Source organism: Schistocerca serialis, chromosome 1 (assembly GCF_023864345.2).
Source record: "Schistocerca serialis cubense isolate TAMUIC-IGC-003099 chromosome 1, iqSchSeri2.2, whole genome shotgun sequence".
In the NCBI taxonomy this organism is placed as follows: domain Eukaryota; kingdom Metazoa; phylum Arthropoda; class Insecta; order Orthoptera; family Acrididae; genus Schistocerca; species Schistocerca serialis.
The window spans coordinates 866,206,458-866,234,204 of NC_064638.1; the positions used below are offsets into that span (position 1 = coordinate 866,206,458).

At 40.1% G+C, this 27,747-nt stretch overlaps 1 protein-coding gene across 1 annotated transcript in view; it reads right to left on the bottom strand.

Moving 5' to 3' along the window:
- The window catches only part of LOC126458405 (peroxidase-like), a 139,143-nt gene that overhangs the window by 78,569 nt on the left and 32,827 nt on the right, over positions 1–27,747 (bottom strand). The window contains exons 3-4 of the mRNA XM_050095423.1: positions 16,127–16,314; positions 4,002–4,175 (exon numbers count right to left, since the gene is read on the bottom strand). Coding sequence (XP_049951380.1) covers positions 4,002–4,175; positions 16,127–16,314 — 362 coding nt within the window. The remainder of the gene's footprint in view (positions 1–4,001; positions 4,176–16,126; positions 16,315–27,747) is intronic.

Genomic DNA, 27,747 nt, shown 5'->3' on the forward strand with positions numbered 1-27,747 from the left:
CTGCTTTTATATACCACACCCTCATCCACAGCCTCCAGCCAGCCATCTCCAGAAACAGAACCTGGTGCACTGATGCAGGAAGTGCAATGGTGGGGCTAAATCCAATGTACTCAGTCATCTACATCGACACACACACTTCACAAGCCACCATATGGTGCATGGTGGAGAGTACTCTATATCACTACTAGTTGTTTCCTTCCTGTTTCACTTTCATATAGAGTGAGGGAAAAACAACTATCTATATGCCTCCATATGAGCCCTAATTTCTTGTATCTTATCTTTGTGATCCTTACACAAAATGTATGTTGGCAGCAGTAGGATCGTTCAGCAGTCAGCTTCAAATGCTGGTTCTTTAACTTTTCCCAGTAGTGTTCTTTGAAAAGAACATTTCCTTTCCTCCAGAGATTCGCATTTGAGTTCCCAAAGCATTTCCGTAACACTTGCATGATGTTCAAACCGACTGGTAACAAATCTAGCAACCCAGCTCTGAATTGCTTTGATGTCTTCCTTTAATTCGAACTGGTGCTGATCTCAAACACTTGAGCAGTACTCAAGAATAAGTCACACTAGCATCCTATATGTAGTCTTCTTTGCAGATGAACCAGACTTTCCCAAAATTCTCCCAGTAAACTAAAGTCGAACATACACCTTCAGTACCACAATCCTCACATGCTCATTCCATTTCATATAACTAGGCACATTATGCCCAGATATTTAAATGACACGACTATGTCAAGCAGGACACTACCAGATGTGAGTCTCTGTTGGGATGGTGACAAAGCTTCCTGATCCTCTTCAATGAAGGGATCAGATTTCCACACAGATTGCTGCTATGCTTTGAACATTCTCAGGCTGAGTATCAAGCATTGCTAAACTGAAAGCCACTGCCTTTATTTATTGGTTCATTGTGTAGTCAAATCTCTGTGGCCTCTTTTAGAATTCAATCTCGGAAGGTGAAGGCCTGTTACAACTTGATGCCACTGTAATTCACGACATGTCTGTGGGAGATGCAGTGCTATGCTACAGCAGACTTTTTTGGCTGTTAGTTGTCTGTGTGCCTTTTATGCTCATGTCATCTCTCCTGTACTGTATGGACAGTCTGGCCTACACAGATTTTCCTGCACTGGTTATGGGTATAGAAGACTCATAGTTTCCAGAATCCTAGGTTATTCTTGACTAATGCAAACAAGACTTTCATCTTGGGTTCCATTTCTAGGCAGAGACCTGGCACATTGTTTTGAGAAGATGTCATTGTGGCTTGATCTAGTGTCCAATGTATGAGCTATTAGAGGACAGTGCCTCCAGGAGAACTGAAGGTGATCCTACCAACCGAGTGAAGAGGAAGACTACTGAGCTTCTCCAACACATTTTCCGAGAAAAGAAGATGGTGAAGAGATTACATCCATGAGTGGCTGCACCACCTACACTTTACAGACTGCCTTAAGTCCACAAAGAAGGAATGGAAATCCGCTCAATTTTTAGCAATTTGGTGCACCAATATTTGAATTAGCAAAACACCTGGCAGTGATGTTCAATCCCTTTGTGGCTGAATGTCAGCAACACATAAGCAATGCAATATATTTCACCAGCAGCTTTAGAACTTCTGACTGGACCACGAAGGTCTTGTGGTGAGTTCCAATGTGGTATCCCTATTTACAAGGGTAACTACAAGAAAGTCCCTAAGCCTCAAAGGAGAAAAGTTTGGGCTAGAACTAAGTCATGCTTATATCTAGCTACTTTCTATTCAATTGACATTACTAGGGACATAGACATGGAGTAGTGATGGGCTGCCTGCTATCACCAGTGGTGGCCAATGTGTTTATGGAGGCATTTGAAAGAAGCCTTGGAGTCGGTAGTCTACAAGCCCTAATGCTTTTTTTATATGTAGATGATACACTTCTAATCTGGCCACAAAGACATCATCTACAAGACTTCCTGCACAGCTGAACTTGCTGCACTTGTGATGAAGACAGAAGAAAATAATCACCTTCCATTTCTGAATATGCTCCTCAAGTGAAGACCAGATTGCACACTAGGACACAAGGAGATAACATCTACTGTAAATTGACACATACAGGTTTCATTTGCATGCCTCCAGCTGTCCTGCTCCTTCACAATGAGCAGGTGACCTAAATTTGCTAGAGCACAGGCTATGTAAAATTACAGATCATGATAGTCTAGCAGCCAAATTGCTCCCATATGAATTGCTACAGCAACCAACAGTGCCTTAAGACCAAAGAAGCCGAGATCACAGCCTGCTGGGGACAAAGAGAAACCTGATGTGATGGTCCTATTCCCATATGTCAGGAACACACCAGCAAAAATCAGAGAATACTCTTCAAACATAACATAAAGTGCATTTTCTGCCCACCAAAGAAGAAGTCTTTTTGGGATCACTCCAGGATGACCTAAGACTATGGAAACTGGGAGTCTACGACATCCCTTGCCAGTGCAGGAGAGTGTACATAAGCAAGACTATTCAGGTTGTACAGGAGAAATGCATTGAGCTTAAAATACTATGCAGACAGTGAACTGCCTACAAAGTCAACTGGGGCAGAGCAGTGCGTCTCCCACAGACAGCTCATAAATTATTATGGCACCGGGTTGTTGCTACAGTCCAACACCTTCTGGAACAATATTCTGAAAGAGACTGTAAACATCCAACTATAACACAAACTAATAAATAAGGACAGTAGCTTTCAATTAAGCAAGGCCTCAGCATGCTTAATGCACAAAATGAATCTATGTGGAAAACTGTTTCCATCAAATTGAAGAGGACGAGGACAATTGGTCACCACACTGGCAGAAATCCACATCAAGAACTAACTGCAGAGTGTCTGAGCCTTGGTTAGGGTAACCAGATTTTGGAATGCCAAAAAAAGAACATTTTCCATATTTTAGAATGAAAAAAGAGGGTACTTCTTATTTCTTAAATTTACTACATAAGAGACAAAAATAAAAACATTACACACGTCTCACACACCTGCAACACTTTAGAACTCGTATTTTTCATTTGACTGAATCTTTTTCAAAAGTTCGTTTTCTTGGTACAAATATTTAAAAAAAAGTTCTTGCAACCAAAATTTCCAAAATTAAATTTCACCATTGTAATCCCTTTTACAGTGCCAATAGTGAATCTGTTTCTCTTCTTTGTCCACTGTGCCTGTATTAATGGTGTCACACTTTCCGTGCCACTGTGACAGATCCTTGTCCAGTGCCAGCCAACTGGAGGCTGCAGGTGGCAGGGGAAAGGCAGGTGGCTATAAAGGCAGGAAACTGGAGAAGACAATCAATCATTGGGATTGTCTGAAGATGGCAAGAAATTGGCTTGTCAAAATATCATGCCTTCTTAACAACATCATGCAAGTGAATAACTGAGAAATATTCAAAATTTTCCTACACCAGGAAAACCTAAAATCACACAATATTCTGAATAACACACACTCTGGGATGCTCATATACTCTGACTGCTCAATCTTACAAGTTTGCAACTGTGCCTAATAAACTTACTGGCAATGGTCTCCATGTATAGTTTGGAATATAATACAACCAACCAGAAGTACCAAACATTGTTCCGTATTATATAAATATAAGTGCCATGTCTAATTATTAATATTCTTCTGACTTACATGGAGCAGATAATATGAGAAAACATATCCCATCCTTCACATGCCGAGAAAAATACAACTGATTAATAGTGTTTTAATGTTTATACATTATCTTTGTGTCTTAATTATTTGTTACTTACCTGATTTGTTAATTAATTGATACGTGATGGTACATTAGAACTCAGGAAGTGTATTTCTTTAGTTTAGTCTACAACATATTAACCTGCTCATTGCTGTCTTTCTGTATGTCCATGTAGACTGTTTCTTTTAATTGAAAGAAAGGTACCATAATTTAATCTCAGTTTAATATTACTTTTTCATATCAATGGCACTGCATCATTCATTGCTCATTAATTTCTGACTTACGAGTGACTTACAGACTATATTTCTTACTTGTTTGTTTTGTGGGGGAAAGACCCAAATCATGTGCGACAAACTGCCCCCACTGCATGAAGAATTGGTTAAAATCATCAGAAGAAATTCGTTTCTCTCCGAATACTTTCAGTTGAACTTCCCTGGCACTAGGCAGAGCATGTCCAGTTACTGATCGTCGAATTTCATAGACACCTGAAAATGTATTCACAGCGAGCATTAATTATGGCAAAGATGTCATTATGTCTTTTGATTTTATTTGAAATAAGCATTATTCAATACACTTTCTTCTTCCCTTGTCAAAATCTCATCCGATGATTCCAAATACTATGTAAGAGATGATTATTAAATGGCGGTATGTCACTAATTCAAAAATCTTTCACATCAAATATGTTGTCCAGAAAATTATGTCATTATTTCAAATGTGAATGTTGTGTTATCAACTGCAATGGATACAGATGTATTATCAACTGACATATGAAAATTTGCACTGGACCATGACTCAAATCTGGATTTCCCATTTATTATGAGCAGTCATCTCAACCATTTCTGCTATCCATGCCAGTTCCTCAGCCTGATCCCAACCTCCATTTCACTGTCCACTTTCCTCGTATTGTAGCTTAACGTATGCCTCCCTTTAAGCTCACAACATTACTTGATTCCCACTCAAAAAACTCACACATTGTAGCCGATGTTATGAAACTCACATGAATAATTTGGAATAATATTTCATACAGGTGCTGATCATCAAATCATATGTAAGTATCTTAAGCTGAGACAGGGCATACAATGATAAAAATGGTCTCGATTCCTTGTGGTAGTGTTGTTCTCCCTCAACAGGTATAAAGTAATGTTGAAAGTTAAAGGGAGATGTACATGTGACTACAATATAAGGAAGTGGACACTAACATATGGAGGTTTAGATCAGGCTGGGGAGTGTGCATGGATAGCCAAAATGGTTAAAGCAACCACTTGCAATAAGCAGGAAACTCAGGTTCAAGGCAGATGGGTAATATATGTGTCGCAGATGGGTAATATACCTATTGTTTCAAATCAAGTTCTCACTTTTACTTTTAAAACACTTTATTTAAAATATACACATGTTGACTTTATTAAAATAGGCGCACGAAGACTGACTAATGCGCCTCAACACACACACATATATACACAAACATCTGTCACCACAATCGATATTTCTCGAACATACTCGATATCCGATATAAATGTATTACAATTCCAACACGCCTCCTTACATTTATATCGCGATGTTTAACATATTCCTAATTTTAATGAATTTTTCTTTACATAACGACTTTGTGAATATATCTGCAACATTTTCATTCGAATCTACTTTAACAATATCAATGAGTCCCTGTAAATAATACTCATGCACAAAATGGTAATGTACTTCTATATATTTTGAATTCTTTGTGAAATTACCAAACTTCGCTATATTTAATGCTCCTGAATTATCTTCATATATGACAATAGGTTTTTCAAATTTAACATTAAAAATGTCTAAAATATCATGTACAAGTTTCACCTCGCTAACAGCTTCAGACAATGCTACATATTCTGCAAAAGTTGAAGCCTTTGTGACACTCGCTTGTTTTCTTGACTTCCAAAATACAACATTACTAAATAATCTAATTACATAACCAGAAGTTGACTTTCTATCCACACTATCACCTGCCCAATCTGAATCCACAAAACAATCTAATATCTCAGCACCTTCATTCCTACAATAGTTTAATTTCAAATCTTTAGTTAAATATAAATATTTCAAAATTCTCAAAGCATATTTAAAATGAGTACTACTGTAACAACTTTGGAATCTGCTCAAGTAATTCACACTATAGCTAATATCTGGTCTAGTACCCGAACTTATGTACAAGAGTGCACCTATCAAGTTTCTATATCTAACGTCATTACAATCTTCATACGCTGGTTCTAACTTTAAATTTACTTCCATTGGAGTTTTGTACAAGATCGAATCTTCAATTTTATATTTCGCAGCTAACGAATCAATGTATTTTTCTTGACTCAAACTCATAACTCTTGTTTCATAATCATAATTAATATCGATGCCAAGATATCTTTTTACCTCACCTAAATCTTTCATATTAAATCGCTTTGACAATAAGTTCTTAATCTTAACAATTTTTTCTTTTCTCACACAGCAAATGAGCAAATCGTCGACAAAAATAATCAAATAAATCAAGACATCTCCATCTCTCAATACATAAAGACAATAATCATATTTACTCCTTTTAAAACCTAAACTTCTTAAAAACTCGTCAAGACAATTGTACCAAGCTCGTGAGCTTTCTCGCAAACCATACAATGCTTTATACAATTTACAGACTCTACCCGTACCATCATCATATCCTCTTGGCTGCTTTACATAAACTTCTGATAAAACTTTACAATTTAGAAACGCAGTCTCTACGTCCATTTGTTCTATAACCAAACCTTCTTGACAACAGTATGACAACAAAATCTTTAATGTTTGCATATTGGTTACTGGAGAATAAATATCCTCAACGATTTCTTTTTGTTGAAACCCCCTGACAACTAATCTTGCTTTGTAAACACCCTCTGATTTCTTTGTGAAAACCCACTTTACATCAATGGCTTCTTTATCAACTGGTTTATCTACTAATTCCCATGTTTTGTTTTTGTTCAAACAATCAATTTCCTTATTCATCGCTTTTTCCCAATAATTTGATTCGGCACTGTTAATCGCCTCCTCAAAGCTTTCCGGACTATTTGCACTGCAAAAGTTTACATAAATAAAATTGCTGTAAACATAATCATTTAATATTTTTGGTTTTCTTTCTCTAGATGATCTCCTCAACTCAAGTACTTTCTCTGATTCATGATTATCAGAAAGCTTTTCATTTTTCTCAATTTCCTTCTGTTTTTCTATTAGTTCAGTTTCATTTTCTATACTTTCGTGTTCAGAATCACTAGAATATTCACTTACTGAATCATAATCTTTAAACCCAATACATTTAACACCACTTTCAACAATGTCCACATGTCTAGCAACAACTATCTTATTATTTATTAGCACTCTGTAGCCTACTTCACAATAACCCATTAAAACCCCCAAATCGGCTTTCCTATCCCATTTCGACTTTCTCAGTTGCTCAGGTACTCTTACAAAAACTCTACTCCCATACAACTTCAAATGATTAACATTAGGTTTTTTTCCCAGTAATATCTCATAAGGAGTTTTCTTTTCAATGGTGTTAGCTAAAGTTCTGTTTTTGAGGTATGCTGCTGCACAAACCACTTCAGGCCAAAATCTCTTGTCTACTCGCGCTTCGGCTAGCAGACACCGTGACATGTCCATGATGGATCTGTTATACCTTTCAGCAGTACCATTAAGCTCATGCACATAAGGTGGACAAGCATTCAATACAATTCCTTTTTGTCTCACAAATTCATAGACATTTTCATTTAAATATTCCTTCCCATTGTCACATCTTATCTTTTTAACAGTTTTCCCAGTGAGATTCTCAACTTCATTAATATACTCTACAAAACATTTGTATACTTGATCTTTAGATTTTATGGTGTAAACACGAGCTGCCTTACTGTAATCATCAATGAAAGAAAGAAAATATCTTTCCCCATGCATTCCAGTAGTTGAGTGAGGCCCATTTAGATCTGTGTGAACAATTTCTAAGATTTCTTTTGCTTTGGTTCTATTATTTTTAAAAGGAACATTATGCATTTTGTTTTCGATACAGATTTTACATTTCATAAATTCTGATTCTAGTTCTGAAGGAACCCCATCTAACAATTGATGTTTACATAAAGTATTTAGATAATTGAAATTAACATGTCCCAAAATGCGGTGCCATTTTTCCTTTGCTGTCATATTATTGTCTTTACTCATAACATTAACATTAACTTCTCCTTTATTAATAGTACTACTCATTTTATACAACCGACCCTCTTTCCATGCAATCGCAATCAATCCATTAGCTTTATCAAAAATTTTTGCATTATTCCCTACCGATACAATTTTGTGATTATCTGTAATTTTAGCATAACTGATCAAGTTTTTGTCTATGTCTTTTACAAAGAAAACATTTCGCATATTAATTGGAACCATTTGATCATAGACAGGAAAATTACTAATTACATTACCAACTTTAGTAGCTTGCAAAATTTTTCCATCAGCAATTTTTACATTTATAGGTTGTTTTAAAGTTATACTCTTAGAAAAATATTCCTCATTATTAATAACATGATCAGTACAGCCACTGTCTAATAACCAATTGATTTGAATTTGATTGTTATTACTTGACTCTACTGTTCTATTTTGACCTATCATAGAATTAACCTCTGTTATAAAACTACTCATACCATGATCACTCTGATGGTAACCTTGCTTGCTGTGATGCCGACCGCTGCTAAAACCATGCTGCTCTCCTCTACCACGTTGCCTGCTGCCATAACCTCCACGCTGCATGTTGCCGTAATATCCACGCTGTACATTGCTATAGCCTCCACGCTGCATATTTCCATTACCTCTGTCGCTGCTTTGAAAATGTACTCCACGATGCCATGTGCCTCTGTTACTTGTTCTTCCCTGGGTACAATCACGTTTGAAGTGACCTGCTTTGCTGCATCGATAACATACTTGCTCCTGATTTCTTGAATTCGATTTTCTTTCTGTGTGAAATGCATTTGATTTTACCTCTTCATTTCCAGTTTTTGCATTCAATAATTGAATCTTACTTTTAACGTATTCAACTGTCTGGTCCTCTTCCTTCAAGACGTCCACTAAGTCCCCAATATAGCTCATTGACTCTGGTAACGTTCGCAGCATATAATTTAACTTCTCCTTTTCCGTTACTTTGGCGCCTGCAGATTTCAGCTCATTTACAGTTTTTTCAAATGCACTGAAAAATGTCCCCGTATCACTGTAATCACTTAACCTCAATTTGTCCAACTTGTTTCTGCATAATATTTGAAGGGCTGTAGACTCTTTCGAATATAATTCATCAAATTTCTTCATGATCTCGAAAGCACTTTCTCTGTCACTCACGAATTCTAGTTGCTTATTTGTGATTGCACCATAAATATAGTTGATAGCCTTCAAGTCCTCTTCATCCCACGTTTCGTTGTCTGAACTCACTTTTGCCCTCGTAGTCACTGTATAGCATTTCTTCATTTTTAGGTACATGATTATCCGCTGCTTCCAGTTCCCATAGTCTTCGCCATCAAATACAGGAATAGTTATATCAGCCATGTCGAACTTTCTGAATAACACGCGACGGCCACAATATAATATTTAACTTCTACTTTTCTTTTCAAGAACCACGCTCTGCTACCATGTTTCAAATCAAGTTCTCACTTTTACTTTTAAAACACTTTATTTAAAATACCTATACCCAGATTAGTTGATGTCACAAGATGCACATTCAGTGAATACTTTGGAATGATATTTTATACAGCTGCTGATCATCAAATTATATGAAAAAATTTCCTTATTTACTTCATTTTAGATAGGCATCCATTAAGAGTTTAGAAAACTGTTTGTGACTGCTTGCATAAATATTTTGAGATAGTTTATCAGTTACTTGCTGGTAATCTAATCAAATTCACTTTAGCTTTACAAGAAGAGTAACAGATAAATCAAAGAATATTTACATTCTCTCATCATTGAAGAGAGATGGGATAAACAAAGTGGACAGAACATATCAACCTTGGAAAAATTATAGTCATGAGTGCAGATCCTCAGTATATAGCATACTTCTTTAATGAATCCTTTGTAGTTATAAAAACTAAATTAAGTATTGAAAATTAAACGGATGATGTGAACAAAACACATGAAACTATAGGGTTCACTGGAACAACAGAATCAATAGGCGGCAATTTTTTGGAGGCATGTAACAGCTAAGGAGAAATGAAATCAAAAAGGAAACACTTTGCAAGTTTCTTCAACTATTATTTATGCAATTATGTCATGGCATAAAAGTCAACAACTGGTTAGTGATTAAGTAAATAATAATTGTGGAACATCAGGGAAGGGTTTCCTTTTTGGGACTATTGTCATATTAAATACTGAGGGAGAATTCAAATAATGTCAGACTTTATCACTAGATCAAATAGCTGCTTGCAAAGCAAGATGCAGATTGAAACATGCCTGGATCAGACAAACTCTTTGACATCAGTAAAACTGAACACTACATCAGTATGGATACAAGGCAACACAGTATTACTGCAGATCTTGCAAAAGAAAAGGGGAAGAACTAAACATGAATTTAAAAAAAGAAGTTAGCGAATATTGTGTTGTACACCCATTTAAAGGCTGTACCATAGCAGTAGATCAGGAAACACACAAACATGTACTACTGACAGTTTGCAGTCTAACAGCAAGAAGTACAGTGTATCTAGTTTCCATAAGTGATTGGAGAGGGTGTTAATGAGATTGTGCACACATAACTAAAGACTGATTGTTTGTGAACACTTTAAAAATGATTTTCTGTTTAATAGTTTTGACTGAAAACACCTAAAGCTCTTTACATCCACAGTAAAATTCCCATTGGGATTCATACTTCATAGTGCTATTCAAATAATTCAGACATTCACTGTCAACCTCTTTTTTATTGTTGTAGCAGAATACCTTCAGCCAATTACATGTAAAACAGTATGATATATGGTTACTGAAAATGTTGAAAATAAAACATGTGAGCAGATAGCTTAAGGTCACACAAAAATAGTGTACAGTAGAGACATAACGAATATCATTATAAATCTAAAAAGCTGAAATTCTTCTTGTAGTCCCAATACAATGAAGAAGAGCATTAAAATTTGTGCAGGCTTTTGAACTATGACTGTAATCAGATAATGGTGTAAGGAATTTTTCATGGCAGACTTAAACAAGCAGTATGTATCTCTGGCACCCATCAATTAAAAAAGGTAAAAGCAAATCACCTTGAATAATAGTCATCTTTCCCTCTTTCCATAATTTTTAAAATGTTATGAGGAAGTGGCCTACAATACAAATTCTGACTAATTTTTCACAACATAAATTATTAATTGCCTCTGATTTGCCTTCTGTGAACGTTTCATTACAGGAAAAGCCATTTATGAATTCAAAAAGAATTCCTGGCATAGCCAGATAACAAAACTATCCTGCTACTCACCATATAGTGGAGATGCTGAGTCACAGATAGTCACAACAAAAATACTATTGGAAAGAGAACTTTCAGGCAACAAGGTCTTTGTTGAAAGTAGACAAAACACACACACACACACACACACATACACACAGACACACACACTCAAATCCATGTCCACAGTCTCTGGCAGCTGAAGTCAGATCATGCGTATGTTGTCGATTTTCGACAAAGGTCTTGTTGGCTGAAAGCTCACTTTCTGAAAGCCTTTTTGTTGTGCCTATCTGTGATTCAGCATCTTCTTTATATGGTGAGTAGCAACTATCCTTTTCCTAACATTATTCATCCATCTAGGCTTTTCCATCATTTGAAACTATCCTAATTGTTTACACTATGAACCCATCAGGTACTTTAATTGTTCTACATGGGAAACAAAAATTTTTAGATGTCCCTTTTGCATGAATTGCATGATTCTCCACAGCAGAAAGTAGTGTGCCAAATCAACTAACTGCATACAGAAATCTCCACAGCAGAAAGCAGTGAGCCAAATCAACTAACTAGACTACAGAAATAATGCAAAACTCAGAATGAGGAAACATACAATATGAATGGTTTTGATTGCAACAAGGTGCACAATCACCAAAAACTATATGTTTGATAATATTTTATCATAAGGGGTATTATTAGATTTACTCTGTTTTGATTACAGGACAGTTCTTGCTGTGATGCAATTTTGAAATATTTTCATAAGTAAAATTCATCAGTTGGCCATAAGATATCATTTTATATTTTCCAGTAGGTGTATGTCCAACCAGAGCTAAGTTTTACATTTGATGACTACTGTTATAGGCACACTTATTACCACACTGTCTGTTGTGGCCAGTCCCCATATTTATACATTTATATGTTTTGGTTTTCTTAGCTCTTCTACTGTTACTCAAGCATAAACATTCTGATAGGCTGTATGTACACACATATTTGAAACTGGTTTCACAGTCAAAACTGTGCTGTAACGGAAGCAAAATAAATGAATGTTTTACTACTCAAATGACAGTCGGTGTTGCGAAATGTTACCATTCTGGTAAAATATGGAGCCCTACTTTTATTTTACTCCTGAGCTATACAATAGAAATTTCAGTTAGTTTACATTAATTTCAAGTATTGCTGATGACATAAGCGTACTAACCAAGGACCCATGTGGACAATACCAGACACAGTCAAAGATGCCTACAACCAATTGCGAGCAAACAGTTAATTATTAATCCCTGAAAGAGTCATATCATGGAATGGCATAGAAAACAACACGCTGGTACCTAAAATTACAGGGTCAATGGAAGCGTCCGATTCCACCTGTCGGCTTTGACCCATGATGTAAGGCTGTTGTGGTGTGTGACGTCATGGAGTTTAGTTTGTGAGAGTGGCGTGTTTGTAGGTGTCATTTTGATGTGATTGGTGGTGCTCTCTGGTGGTGTGTTTATGTGTTGTGTGTTAGGTAGTTGTAGTTTGCATGTGTGGCATGTTTATAGGTAGTATATTGTGGTTGATGGTTCTCTCTGGTGGTGTTATTTATGGGTAGCATTTTATATGGCGTATGGGCATCATTTGCATGGTAGCATTGCATGTCAGTGATATCGGTGGTGACTGTGCTCTCAGCGCAATATTTTTCAGTGAGTTAACGATTTTGGTTTTGTTATTGTATTTTTTTCTGCTCGTTGTGTGTGAATTTTGGTAAATTGCTTTGTTTATGTTTTTGGTAGGTATGGATATGACTTACAAGGTCAACAGTTCTCGGTTGTCAGTGATGATGGGGGACAGTGCGTTGTCTCTAATAAAATGTCTTCAGCTGAAGTTGTGAAGTGTTCAATGTGTCATGAAGAAATGAGGCTTACTTAAGTTCCAGCGTCTCGGACCAGGGACAGCTATATGTGGAGATGCTGTAAGGATAAATTGTGGTGCTCCATTAGGTGAGGTTTCTGGTTCGAGAAGTCTAGGTTGGCCATGCGAGAAATTGTGTTAATGACTATCGTTTTTGTTATAAATCCTCTCACAGTTTCTGTGCACATGATGTGGGTGTGAATGAGAGAACGATGCTTGATTGGTATTCTTACTGTCGTGAGATGTGTTCTGAATATATTAAGTACAGAGGTAGGTTGGGTAGGCCTGGTGTTGTGTGAAGATTGATGAGTCACAGCTTGGGAAGAGAAAGTATGGGAGGGGTAAGTCTTTCATTGGTTTATGGGTGTGGGGGGCTGTGTTATGAGGGGGGGGGGGGAGGTTCAGAATGTGTATTTAGGGTTTTGGAGGACCAGACATAAAGGGAATTAGTGGGATTGATTGAGGATTTTATTGAAGAGGGTACCACTATAGTTTCAGACATGTTTTCTTCTTATAGGGGGTTGGGTCAGCAGGGGTACAATCATTTAGTGTTGAACCACAGTATTGAGTTTAAGAATTATGAGACGGAGGACTGTACAAATACTATAGAGGGGTTTTGGGCAGCAGTTATGTCAGTGATTGGGAGAGGGAAGAGGTTCTCTTCTAACCTTCAGCATCATCTAGAAGAGTACTGCTGGCGGAAGAGCGGCCCTGAGAGCTATTGTATTTTTAGGGTCTTTTTAAGGGCAGTTAGTAGGATGTATAGGCCGAAGATTGTGGGTTAGTTAGGTGTTGGGTGGGGGGTAGTGGCTGCGGCTTGGGGGGGGGGGGGGAGTGGTTAGTTGTAGGTGAAGTTTGTAGATGGATGTGGGGGGGGGGTTATTTTCTGTAGAGGATTTTTTTGTTACAGTTGTTGTTGAGTTGTAGAGTCTGATTGTGATTTTTTTTGTTTTTGGTTTTTATTGGTTTATGAGTCTTTTATTTCTTTTGGGGGGGGATTGGGTTAGGTTTGTGGGCGGGGTGCGAGTTTTTTTTGGTTGTGTTCTTTTTCTGTTGGTTTGTATGTTTTTGTTTGTTGCATGTGTGTATTGGTGTGTGTGGGGAGTGGCGGGGGGGGGGGGGGGGGGGGCTGAGTGTAATTGTGATGTCTGACCTAGATGACTGTGCCGGAGCTTTTTAATGGTGAGTTGATGTTTTTTCTGTTTTTGTTTTGTTTGTTAACTGGTTGATGGGGTGTTTGTGAGTTGTTTGGTTGTTTGTATTGGTGATTTGGTATTTTGCTTTGCTGTTGACTTATATGACTTTAGGGAAATGTTTGATTGCAAGGTGTGGTTGTGGCTATGGCTGGTTTGGCATCATTAGTTGCTGTTGACCTATATAGGACAAGGGAAGCGTTCGATTCCAGGTTTTATTTATTTATTTATTTATTTATTTTTTTTTTTTTTTTTTTTTTTGCGTAGTGGAATTTGGGAAGGTTGTGGGGTCTTGTTATTTTAGTGTTTTTTGTTGTTTGATGTAGTGGCGTGTGTTTATATTTAGTTTGTCCCCAGCCAAAAACTGCCAATTTCTCCCGTTTGTGCCGTTAGTTTCATTATATTTTGGATGAATATCTGTTCGGTGGTTTTAGATGTATTTTTGTGTATGTTGTCATGTTCACATGATGACGTCATAGGAGCGGTAGGGAGTTGTTGTGAATGGTCGTTTCCGCCATATTGGTGACCGTCATTGGTCAAAGCAGAGGGGTGGAATCGGACGCTTCCATTATCCCAAATTATGCACTAATGATAACACACTGAATGAAACACTATCTGTAAAACTAATTGGTGTCTATCTAGATAGCAACCTATAACACAGTCAGTACATTGATAAATTAATTGTAGAACACAGTTTGGTGTTTTTTGTATTAAGGCGTATCTCTCAAATTGTCAACTTTAAGATTAGGGTACACTCACCCTTATATTACATATTTTCAGAACCTGTTGCCTTTATATACATATAAGGAACAGTCAAATAAAAATGAAACAGATGGGAAAAAGTAAGTGAACTGTTTATTATTTCGAAACTAATCACCACAACTGTTAATACATTTATGTCTGGGTGAGACAAGATGGTCAATGCCTTCATAGAAAAATGTTTGCAGTTGCCTATAGAACCATGATCCAGCCAGGCTTGCACATTGGGAGGCGTCATCCCAAGAAGTCATGGCTGGAAACAAATGGCGACTGTGTTCTGGGTCAGAAAGGGATACTGCTGGTGGATTGGCTCTCTCCCAATACAGTCCTCACCAGTGATGGCTCTGCAGTTCACTGCACCAACTCCACCACAGAAAACTGTGCCGTGGGGTTCTGCTCTGACACGGCAATGCATGGCCTCATGCCAGTCGCCAAACCGTTGCTATCATCTATGAACTAGAGTTTACTTCACTATCACAGCTTCCACATTCAAAGAATCTGACTCCTTGTGACTACTACCTATTCAAAGCAACTGAAGAGGTCCTGCAGGCTCAGAAGTTCACCATGAATGACAAACTTCATGCACCAACAGTGGTGCCAGGATACCTTCAAAGAATGGTTTGCTACAAAAATACTACAGCTGTCAGAATAATTCCAAGAATGCAGAGACATTGGCAGGAGATTCTTGTAATATAACCTGTATTCGTTTGTTCAGTAAATGATTCCTGTGAGCACAAAAAATTGTTGTGCCAATCATTTCTGAATGCCCCATGTGTTAGGCGTACGCCTTTATTTACAACCATATTGGTGGCATTACGTCCTAGCATTGGCCAACACGAATTTTTTTTGAAATCATCATATTGTCTGAATTTTTAACTTTTCTTTTTGTTTCAGGAGTTAAATACAGTTGGTCTACTTAGTACAAATGTATTACATTAACACCACATTGCCAATTCGGCAGTCAGTGCCCCCTTTCCCAGCTTGTTGGGATTTGACTAAAAAGATGAAGAGATAGCAACTCGCCCTACTCTCGTGAGTAGGGAATTAAAAATAAATCAAGTTATTAATAATACAAGTTGTCAGAATTTCGCTAAATGTCTCTTTTTAGTAGAGAAAAATAATCATCAGGCACAGACAATTATTTGACGGAACCTTGTTTCAGGAGAGAGGTACAAACCGTCATGGTAGTGGGCAGGAAGAAGACGCAAGAATCCGGAGCTAGAACGTCCACAACCAGGCCGGCGGACGTTGTTGCACGTTCCATCGTGCGTCCGATAGACGTTGGTGATACTGGGGCACTTGAAGGAAGGCCGTCTGCATACGTCATTGTCCTTAAGTGGCAGCCTCTTAATGTCATCTTCCTTGCTGCAAACAAATGTTGTACGCATTACTAAACCGTTGCAAGCACGGAAAGCGCGCCTATTAATGATATTTCAACCACATATAATGTGAGTCTATAGTGTACCACACAAATAATAAAAAATGCAGAGTTTAATGACAGGCCAAATATCCAGCAGGCTACGCAGATTTTTGCCGCCCCTACCGACATCTACAACTCGACACCCTACTTACAATCATATTAAACACATCTTTTGTCAATGAAATTGTAACTAATGATTTTTACGCTATCACCCAACATTATTTTTACAACCCGACAATTTAGTTAATATTGCACAGAAAATAGTTTTAGGATATATTTCTGACCTAATATAAGCTCAGTCATGTACTACTAAAAAAGCGGGGTGAGGTATGGCTAAATACTACTTACACAATAACGTACATTCGCTAAACATAACTAAATAATTTTTATTGCGAGTACTTGCAGTTTAAAAACAATATATTCGATAATCCGGTTGTTGTTGTTGTTGTCTTCAGTCCTGAGACTGGTTTGATGCAGCTCTCCATGCTACCCTATCCTGTGCAAGCTTCTTCACCTCCCAGTACTTACTGCAACCTACATTCTTCTGAATCTGTTTAGTGTACTCATCTCTTGGTCTCCCTCTACGATTTTTACCGTCCACGCTGCCCTCCAATGCTAAATTTGTGATCCCTTGATACCTCAGAACACGTCCTACCAACCGGTCCCTTCTTCTAGTCAAGTTGTGCCACAATCTCCTCCCCAATCCTATTCAATACCTCCTCATTAGTTATGTGATCTACCCATCTAATCTTCAGCATTCTTCTGTAGCACCACACTTCGAAAGCTTCTATTCTCTTCTTGTCCAAACTAGTTATCGTCCATGTTTCACTTCCACACATGGCTACACTCCATACAAACACTTTCAAAAACGACTTCCTGACACTTAAATCTATACTCGATGTTAACAAATTTCTCTTCTTCAGAAACGCTTTCCTTGCCATTGCTAGTCTACATTTTATATCCTCTCTACTTCGAGCATCATCAGTTATTTTGCTCCCCAAATAGCAAAACTCCTTTACTACTTTAAGTGTCCCATTTCCTAATCTACACTCCTGGAAATTGAAATAAGAACACCGTGAATTCATTGTCCCAGGAAGGGGAAACTTTATTGACACATTCCTGGGGTCAGATACATCACATGATCACACTGACAGAACCACAGGCACATAGACACAGGCAACAGAGCATGCACAATGTCGGCACTAGTACAGTGTATATCCACCTTTCGCAGCAATGCAGGCTGCTATTCTCCCATGGAGACGATCGTAGAGATGCTGGATGTAGTCCTGGGGAACGGCTTGCCATGCCATTTCCACCTGGCGCCTCAGTTGGACCAGCGTTCGTGCTGGACGTGCAGACCGCGTGAGACGACGCTTCATCCAGTCCCAAACATGCTCAATGGGGGACAGATCCGGAGATCTTGCTGGCCAGGGTAGTTGACTTACACCTTCTAGAGCACGTTGGGTGGCACGGGATACATGCAGACGTGCATTGTCCTGTTGGAACAGCAAGTTCCCTTGCCGGTCTAGGAATGGTAGAACGATGGGTTCGATGACGGTTTGGATGTACCGTGCACTATTCAGTGTCCCCTCGACGATCACCAGTGGTGTACGGCCAGTGTAGGAGATCGCTCCCCACACCATGATGCCGGGTGTTGGCCCTGTGTGCCTCGGTCGTATGCAGTCCTGATTGTGGCGCTCACCTGCACGGCGCCAAACACGCATACGACCATCATTGGCATCAAGGCAGAAGCGACTCTCATCGCTGAAGACGACACGTCTCCATTCGTCCCTCCATTCACGCCTGTCGCGACATCACTGGAGGCGGGCTGCACGATGTTGGGGCGTGAGCGGAAGATGGCCTAACGGTGTGCGGGACCGTAGCCCAGCTTCATGGAGACGGTTGCGAATGGTCCTCGCCGATACCCCAGGAGCAACAGTGTCCCTAATTTGCTGGGAAGTGGCGGTGCGGTCCCCTACGGCACTGCGTAGGATCCTACGGTCTTGGCGTGCATCCGTGCGTCGCTGCGGTCCGGTCCCAGGTCGACGGGAACGTGCACCTTCCGCCGACCACTGGCGACAACATCGATGTACTGTGGAGACCTCACGCCCCACGTGTTGAGCAATTCGGCGGTACGTCCACCTGGCCTCCCGCATGCCCACTATACGCCCTCGCTCAAAGTCCGTCAACTGCACATACGGTTCACGTCCACGCTGTCGTGGCATGCTACCAGTGTTAAAGACTGCGATGGAGCTCCGTATGCCACGGCAAACTGGCTGACACTGACGGCGGCGGTGCACAAATGCTGCGCAGCTAGCGCCATTCGACGGCCAACACCGCGGTTCCTGGTGTGTCCGCTGTGCCGTGCGTGTGATCATTGCTTGTACAGCCCTCTCGCAGTGTCCGGAGCAAGTATGGTGGATCTGACACACCGGTGTCAATGTGTTATTTTTTCCATTTCCAGGAGTGTAATTCCCTCAGCAGCACCCAACTTAATTCGACTACATTCCATTATCCTTGTTTTGCTTTTGTTGATGTTCATCTTATATCCTCCTTTCACGACACTGTCCGTTCCGTATTCAACTGCTCTTCCAAGTCCTTTGCTGTCTCTGACAGAATTGCAATGTCAGCGGCAAACCTCAAAGCTTTTATTTCTTCTCCATGGATTTTAATATCTACTCCGAAATTTTTCTTTTGTTTCCTTTACTGCTTGCTCAATACACAGATTGAATAACTTTGGGAATAGGCTACAAACCTGTCTCACTCCCTTCCCAACCACTGCTTCCCTTTCATGTCCCTCGACTCTTATAACTGCCATCTGGTTTCTGTACAAATTGTAAATAGCCTTTCGCTCCCTGTATTTTACCCCTGCCACCTTCAGAATTTGAAAGAGGGCATTCCAGTCAACATTGTCAAAAGCCTTTCTCTAAGTCTACAAATGCTAGAAACGTAGGTTTGCCTTTCCTTAATCTTTCTTCTAAGATAAGTTGTAAGGTCAGTATTGCCTCACGTGTTCCAATATTTCTACGGAATCCAAACTGATCTTCCCCAAGGTCGGCTTCTGCTAGTTTTTCCATTCGTCTGTAAAGAATTTGCGTTAGTATTTTGAAGCCGTGACTTATTAAACTGATAGTTTGGTAATTTTCACATCTGTCAACACCTGCTGTCTTTGGGATTGGAATTATTATATTCTTCTTGAAGTCTGAGGGTATTTCGCCTGTCTCATACATCTTGCTCACCAGATGGTAGAGTTTTGTCAGTACTGGCTCTCCCAAGGCTGTCAGTAGTTCTAATGGAATGTTGTCTACTCCCGGGCCTTGTTTCGACTCAGGTCTTTCAGTGCTCTGTCAAACTCTTCACGCAGTATTGTATCTCCCATTTCGTCTTCATCTACATTCTCTTCCATTTCCAGAATATTGTCCTCAAGTACGTCGCCCTTATATAGACCCTCTATATACTCCTTCCACCTTTCTGCTATGCCTTCTTTGCTTAGAACTGGGTTTCCATCTGAGCTCTTGATGTTCATACAAGTGGTTATCTTTTCTCCAAAGGTCTCTTTAATTTTCCTGTAGGCAGTATCTATCTTACCCCTAGTGAGATAAGCCTCTACATCCTTACATTTGTCCTTTAGCCATCCCTGCTTAGCCATTTTGCACTTCCTGTCGATCTCATTTTTGATATGTTTGTATTCCTTTTTGCCTGCTTCATTTACTGCATTTTTATATTTTCTCCTTTCATCAATTAAATTCAATATTTCTACTAGCCCTCGTCTTTTTACCTACTTGATCCTCTGCTGCCTTCACTACTTCATCCCTCAGAGCTACCCATTCTTCTTCTATTGTATTTCTTTCCCCCATTTGTGACAATTGTTTGCTTATGCTCTCCCTGAAACTCTGTACAACCTCTGGTTTAGTCAGTTTATCCAGGTCCCATCTCCTTAAATTTCCACCTTTCTGGAGTTTCTTCAGTTTTAATCTACAGTTCATAACCAATAGATTGTGGTCAGAGTCCACATCTGCCCCTGGAAATGTCTTACAATTCAAAATCTGGTTCCTAAGTCTCTGTCTTACCATTATATAATCTATCTGATACCTTCTAGTATTTCCAGGATTCTTCCATGTGTACAACCTTCTTTTATGATTCTTGAACCAAGTGTTAGCTATGATTAAGTTATGCTCTGTGCAAAATTCTACCAGACGGCTTCCTCTTTCATTTCTTTCCCCCAATCCATATTCACCTACTATGTTTCCTTCTCTCCCTTTTCCTGCTCTCGAATTCCAGTCACCCATGACTATTAAATTTTCGTCTCCCTTCACTACCTGAATAATTTCTTTTATCTAATCATACATCATCTGCAGAGCTAGTTGGCATATAAACTTGTACTACTGTAGTAGGTGTGGGATTCGTGTCTATCTTGGCCACAATAATGCGTTCACTATGCTGTTTGTAGTAGCTTACCCGCACTCCTATTTTTTTTATTCGTTATTAAACCCACTCCTGCATTACCCCTATTTTATTTTGTATTTATGACCCTGTATTCACCTGACCAAAAGTCTTGTTCCTCCTGCCACCGAACTTCACTAATTCCCACTATATCTAACTTTAACCTATCCATTTCTCGTTTTAAGTTTTCTAATCTACCTGCCCGATTAAGGGATCTGACATTCCACACTCCGATCCGCAGAACGCCAGTTTTCTTTGTCCTGATAACGACGTCCTCCTGAGTAGCCCCCCCCCCCCCCCCCCAGAGTTCCGAATGGGGGACTATTTTACCTCCAGAATATTTTACTCAAGAGGACGCCATTATCATTTAACCATACAGTAAAGATGCATCCCCTCGGGAAAAATTACGGCTGTAGTTTCCCCTTGCTTTCAGCCGTTCACGTTACCATCACAGCAAGGCCATTTTGGTTAGTGTTACAAGGGCAGATCAGTCAATCATCCAGACTGTTGCCCCTGCAACTATTGAAAAGGCTGCTGCCCCTCTCCAGGAACCACACGTTTCTCTGGCCTCTCAACAGATACCTCTCCGTTGTGGTTGCACCTACGGTATGGCCATCTGTATCGCTGAGGCACGCAAGCCTCCCCACCAATGGCAAGGTCCATGGTTCATTGGGGGGGGGGGGACCCTTGTATAGACCCTCAATATACTCCTTCCACCTTTCTGCTATCCCTTCTTTGCTTAGAACTGGGTTTCCATCTGAGCTCTTGATATTCATACAAGTGGCTCTCTTTTCTCCAAAGGTCGTTTTAATTTTCCTGTAGGCAGTATCTATCTTACCCCTATGAGGTTAAAATCACCGTACTTGAAGCGTTGAAATCACTCACAACACGTTCTTTCACTAACAGCGTCCTTACCATAAGTACTTGAGAGCATTTGATGAAACTCAGCTGCTGTTTTCTTCATATTGAAACAATTAAAGTCAGAAAAATAAAAATATATACAAATATAGACACAGATATACAGGGTGGTCCATTGATAGTGACCGGGCCAAATATCTCACAAAATAAGCATCAAACGAAAAAACTACAGAGAACGAAACTCGTCTAGCTTGAAGGGGGAAACCAGATGGCGCTATGGTTGGCTCGCTAGATGGCGCTGCCATTTAGGTGAATGTCAAGGTAGTTTTAGGAAAGGAAGGTCATGCTCAAAACAAATATTTAATCTCAAGCCAGTAATTCGCCACAGATTACTTAATTCAAAAGGCTATGTAGATTTCAAAAAGGCTTTCTATTCTGTTGACAGAGAAATTACAGATAAAATAATTCGAGAATCTCGCGTACAGTCTAAACTGGCAAACCTAAAATGTTAAACACTTACAGATACAGTCTCCAAAGTAAACTTTGCGGGAGAAATTTCACAGCCTTTCAAAATAAAAACAGGTGTACGACGAGGTGCCGGCTATCCTCAATTTTTTTTCGTAGTGTGTTAGAGAAACAGTGAGAATTTGGAACGAAAAACGTATTGAACTCAACATCTCGCCTATAAGGTTAGGAAGAGGCAGCACCTGAAAGGCGAATTATAAGGGAAATATTAGGCCCACGAAACACAGCAGAAGTTTGGAAATTGCGAAGTAATACTGAAATACACTAAAATATACAAAACATTTCAAATGCAATGAGAAAAAGAAGACTCATGTTTTTGGACATTTATTTCGAATGAAAGAGAATGGATTAACTAACAAGATTTTCAAATATTTGTGGGATAAGAAGTCGACAACAAGATGGATCAAAGAAGTAACAAAGGATTCAGAAAAAATAAAAACAGAAGATATAACCAGCAGAGAAGGAAGAAACGAAGTGAACGGATGAAAGTGTACTGGGAGAAAAGGAAAGAACAAGGAACGAAGAACTGAAATCTAAAAAAAAAGTGAAATACGCCTTAAATCTGTAGTTGCCTTGAGCAGTGAAAAGCATTAGTGCCTCTTTTCGATGATCCAGGAACTTGCTAGAACGCCAAAGATATTCAAAAAGTGGTGAAGTTGCCCTGCTTGGCAAAGTTGCCCCGTTTTATGGTACACGAATCCCTGTCTGTAACAGTTGCCGACGGAAAGACTATACTGGAATCAAAAGCGATTTTACACACTAAAGAACAGTTCGTGCAATTCTCTGTCGTAATAAATCCAAGGAAATGTGTTTTTCCATCCAATCAATATTGTATTTCAGCTTTCCACGCGCGTCCATTAATAGCGCAACCTTTGAAAATTGCAGAAATTTTTGCTTGGCGAAGAGCTTTTGCTCCACACATACCGTCAGCAGATCCCCTTCTTTGTGCTACCTACACTACTGGCCATTAAAATTGCTACACCACGAAGATGACCTGCTCCAGACGCGAAATTCAACCGACAGGAAAAGATGCTGTGATATGCAAATAATTAGCTTTTCAGAGCATTTACACAAGGTTGGCGCCGGTTGCGACACCTACAACGTGCTGACATGAGGAAAGTTTCCAACCGATTTCTCATACACAAACAGCAGTTGACCGGCGTTGCCTGGTGAAACGTTGTTGTGATGCCTCGTGTAAGGAGGAGAAATGCGTACCATCACGTTTCCGACTTTAACCCTTAACTACTATGGTCATTCACAGGAACACAATTACTGTGGAGGGGTCTCACAGACCGCATTTTTCTATTTTATATATCAAACCAGAATTTTGCTGAATATATATGGTTTCTTGACTTCCAGTCATTCATTACACATCTTAGAGGTGGCTTTTGTAGAATTTTTTTTTAAACACTGCGGTATTTTATACACTTCGACAGTTAAAACAAAGCGAAATCTGGAGTATATTTTTATTTTATGAGTTACGAAAATAACAGCAAATAGTTAGCTCTCTACTCACACATAGATTTTCATCAGAGGGATTATATTACAAATTGGCAATATAACTAGGTGGAAAAATCCGACATCACTTACGATAAATTGTGTGCGAAGTCAGCTTTCAGTTTACGACTCACTTTGCAATGTAGAGCGAACATTTCAGTCCTTAACTCCATGAATGAAGAAACTTTGCCACCATTTTGCTTCTAAAATTACAAGTAAAAATTAAATACTTCTTCTCATGTGCCACTGAATCACACTTTAGTCAATTTCCACCTGCAAACACTTCACACAGACCTTCCTGGAACACTCCAAACAAATCGGAACACCACGCTGTTGACATGTAGCCGCGTGGGATTAGCCGAGCGGTCCAAGGCGCTGCAGTCATGGACTGTGTGGCTCGTCCCGGCGGAGGTTCGAGTCCTCCCTCGGGCATGGGTGTGTGTGTGTGTTTGTCCTTAGGATAATTTAGGTAAGCTTAGGGACTGATGACCTTAGCAGTTAAGTCCCGCAAGATTTCACACAAATTTGAACATTTGTTGACATGTATACCTTGTTTTCCTCTTCAGACGAGGAGGGCAAAAGGTGCACGTTTTTCGATTTTCGAATTCTTCTTTCGGTGTCTGAGGCTCATCTTGCAAGTCAAGACATCTGTCTCACGTAACACACGTTGCACAGAAGGCCCAGCTTTCCCCGCCATGGAGAAACAGTAGCAATGCAATAATAACGCGGCACGCAAACACTATGGTACGTCTGCGAGACCTCTCAAGGCTAATAATTACGAAACAAAGAGCAGCAACAATGCAAGAATGCTGGCACGTGTAGCTTGACAGCCAATAGGAACGTACATGGAAGAGCCCATTTGGCTTTGCAGGGGTGTGAGAAATATCTCGACGCAAAAATTAGTAGCGGTCTGAGAGACGGTCGATAGTAGTTAAGGGTTAAAGGTCGGATTGTAGCCTATCGCGATTGCGGTTTATCGTATCGCGAAATTGCTGCTCGTGTTGGTCGAGATACAATGACTGTTAGCAGAATATGGAATCGGTGGGCTCAGGAGGGTAATACGAAACGCCGTGCTGGATCCCAACGGCCTCGAACCATTAGCAGTCGAGATGACAGGCATCTTATCCGCGTGGCTGTCACGGATCGTGCAGCCACGTCTCGATCAACAGATGGGGACGTTTGGAAGACAACAACCACCTGCACGAACAGTTCGACGACTTTTGCAGCAGCATGGTCTGTCAGCTCGGAGACCATGGCTGCGGTTAACGTTGACGCTGCTTCACAGACAGGAGCGCCTGCGATGGTGTACTCAACGATGAAACTGGGTGCACGAATGGCAAAACGTCATTTTTTCGAATGAATCCAGATTCTGTTTACAGCATCGTGATGGTCGCATACGTGCTCATTGGCAAGAAACCTCGCTGATCGGCATACATTTTTTCACTTTTAGAGAAGCTACAGGACTTGTTTTGATCGAAGCCGTGCCTGGGATAATCTCCCTTAAGGTATCATTGATTTCCCATAAAGCTGGATCTTTGTTTAGACTTACTGTTGCTTGCACTTGGTCATTACTTAACGTCTGATTCTGAGACGCATCTTCAATTGTTATACTTATTGATGGTTCCTCTACCGCCTCATCAAAAACATAAATATCCGTTTTTTTTTTTTTTTTTTCAAAAGTAGATAGTTCGACAGATGACTGTTGTTGTCAGAGTTCAAACCCGTTTCATCTTTTCCAGAATATATTGTGTCAGTGCATATTGTTGATGTTCCTGGTCTTTAACACTATTCCTACTTCCTCTTTTTAAAAACTGTCAATTCTTTATCGTATTACTATATTACTGATAATCTCTTCTCTTCTGTCCGCCTGCTTAGCTGAGTGGAGCCGGGATGGCAGCTCAGCGTGTCTAAAAAATGGTTCAAATGACTCTGAGCGCTATGGGACTCAACTGCTGTGGTCATTAGTCCCCTAGAACTTAGAACTACTTAAACCTAACTAACCTAAGGACATCACAAACATCCATGCCCGAGGCAGGATTCGAACCTGCGACCGTAGCGGTCTTGCGGTTCCAGACTGCAGCGCCTTTAACCGCACGGCCACTTCGGCCGGCTCAGCGTGTCTAGTCAGAGGGTTTAGTTACCCTCTGTAATAAAAAAAAACTGAGTAAACGGATCAATGAAAACCTGAACGAGTGTCATCGGATGTCCGCCACGAACAAAATCAATGAACAATATAGAACAAAATTAGATCAACAAAAAAAAGTAGAAAATTGGCTGCCTATCATGCAGGGGACCCAGGTTTGATTCCCGGCAGGGTTGGATATTTTGTCCGCCCATGGACTGGGTATTATGTTGTCCTCATAATCATGTCATCACCACAGACACGCAAGTCGCCCAATGGGACGTCACCTGAAACAAGACTTGCAGCCGGCTCCTGAACTTCCGCAGATGGGGCCACCGGTCCATCAATGCCACATGATCATTTAATTTTCTACATGTTCTTTTCTTTTAATTTTGGCATTTTTTTATACTCAGTTGCTTTATTTCGCTTGCTCTCATCACTCATTCTAACATTATTTGTCCAAGAAAAATAAAATACATTGGGAGTTTTATTTCTCGTGCACAATTATCAGTATCCTTTGTTCAGACTTCAGACACAGACTCTGAATAATTACCTAACAGAAGTTCAAAAATTTACTTCAGAGTGATGTAACAAAAAAATTAAAATTTCCTTGCGTAGCTTCCGAAACAGCTCTTTATAAAGTTAAATTACGTCGTACTGATTTGTCACGGATAATTTATTGTAATATATTATGATTATTTACCTACTATAAGTTTGTACCCACCCTTGACGTTGTGTTCTGAAATTATTCGTAAAATTCACGAAACACTTTGAAAAATTACAGCACACAGCCAGAAAAATGTAGCAGAGAAATATTCATACGTTGCTATTTGGCCACGATAACTTGAGGGAGAAAATCGACTCTAGCTGAAAGACATTCATTTGTCTCCGAGGACTGTCGACGATAAACTGCCCGTAGATGCGAAGTGGTACTGTACACATTGTTGAGGGTAATTGTGCTAGCACTGTTGCAAGCAGCAGACGCTGTCTTCCTCTTACCACTCCTCTCCCTGGACAGCTTTAATGTGGAGGCAAGGTCGTTCGCAGCAGGCACCGCGAGAATCGTCAAGTTATCGTGACCAAATACACTGAAGCGCCAAGGAACTGGTATAGGCATACGTATTCAAATACAGAGATATGTAAACAGGCAGAATACCGCACTGTGGTGAGCAACGCCTATATAAGACAACAAGTGTCTGCAGCAGCTGTTAGATCGGATATTGCTGCTACAATGGCAATTTATCAAGATTTAAGTGAGTTTGAACGTGGTCCTCTAGTCGGCACAGGAGCGATGGGACAGAGCAACTCCGAGGCAGCAATGAAGTGGAGATTTTCTTGTATGACCATTTCACGAGTGTACCGCGAATATCAGGAACCAGCCGGCCGAAGTGGCCGTGCGGTTAAAGGCGCTGCAGTCTGAAACCGCAAGACCGCTACGGTCGCAGGTTCGAATCCTGCCTCGGGCATGGATGTTTGTGATGTCCTTAGGTTAGTTAGGTTTAATTAGTTCTAAGTTCTAGGGGACTAATGACCTCAGAAGTTGAGTCCCATAGTGCTCAGAGCCATTTGAACCATATCAGGAACCTTGTAAAATATCAAATCTCCAACATCGCTGCGACCGGAAAAATATCCTGCAAGAACGGGACCAACAACGACTGAAGAGAATCGTCAACGTGACAGAAGTGCAACCCTCCCGCAAATTGCTGCAGATTTCAGTGCTGGATCATCAACAAGGGTTGGCGTACGAATCATTCAGCGAAACGTCATCGGCATGAGCTTTTGGTGTTGAAGGCCCACTCGTGTACCATTGAAGACTGCACGACACAAAGCTTTATGCCTCGCCCGGGCCGGTCGAAGTGGCCGAGCGGTTCTAGGCGCTACAGTCTGGAGCCGCGCGACCACTACGGTCGCAGGTTCGAATCCTGCCTCGGGC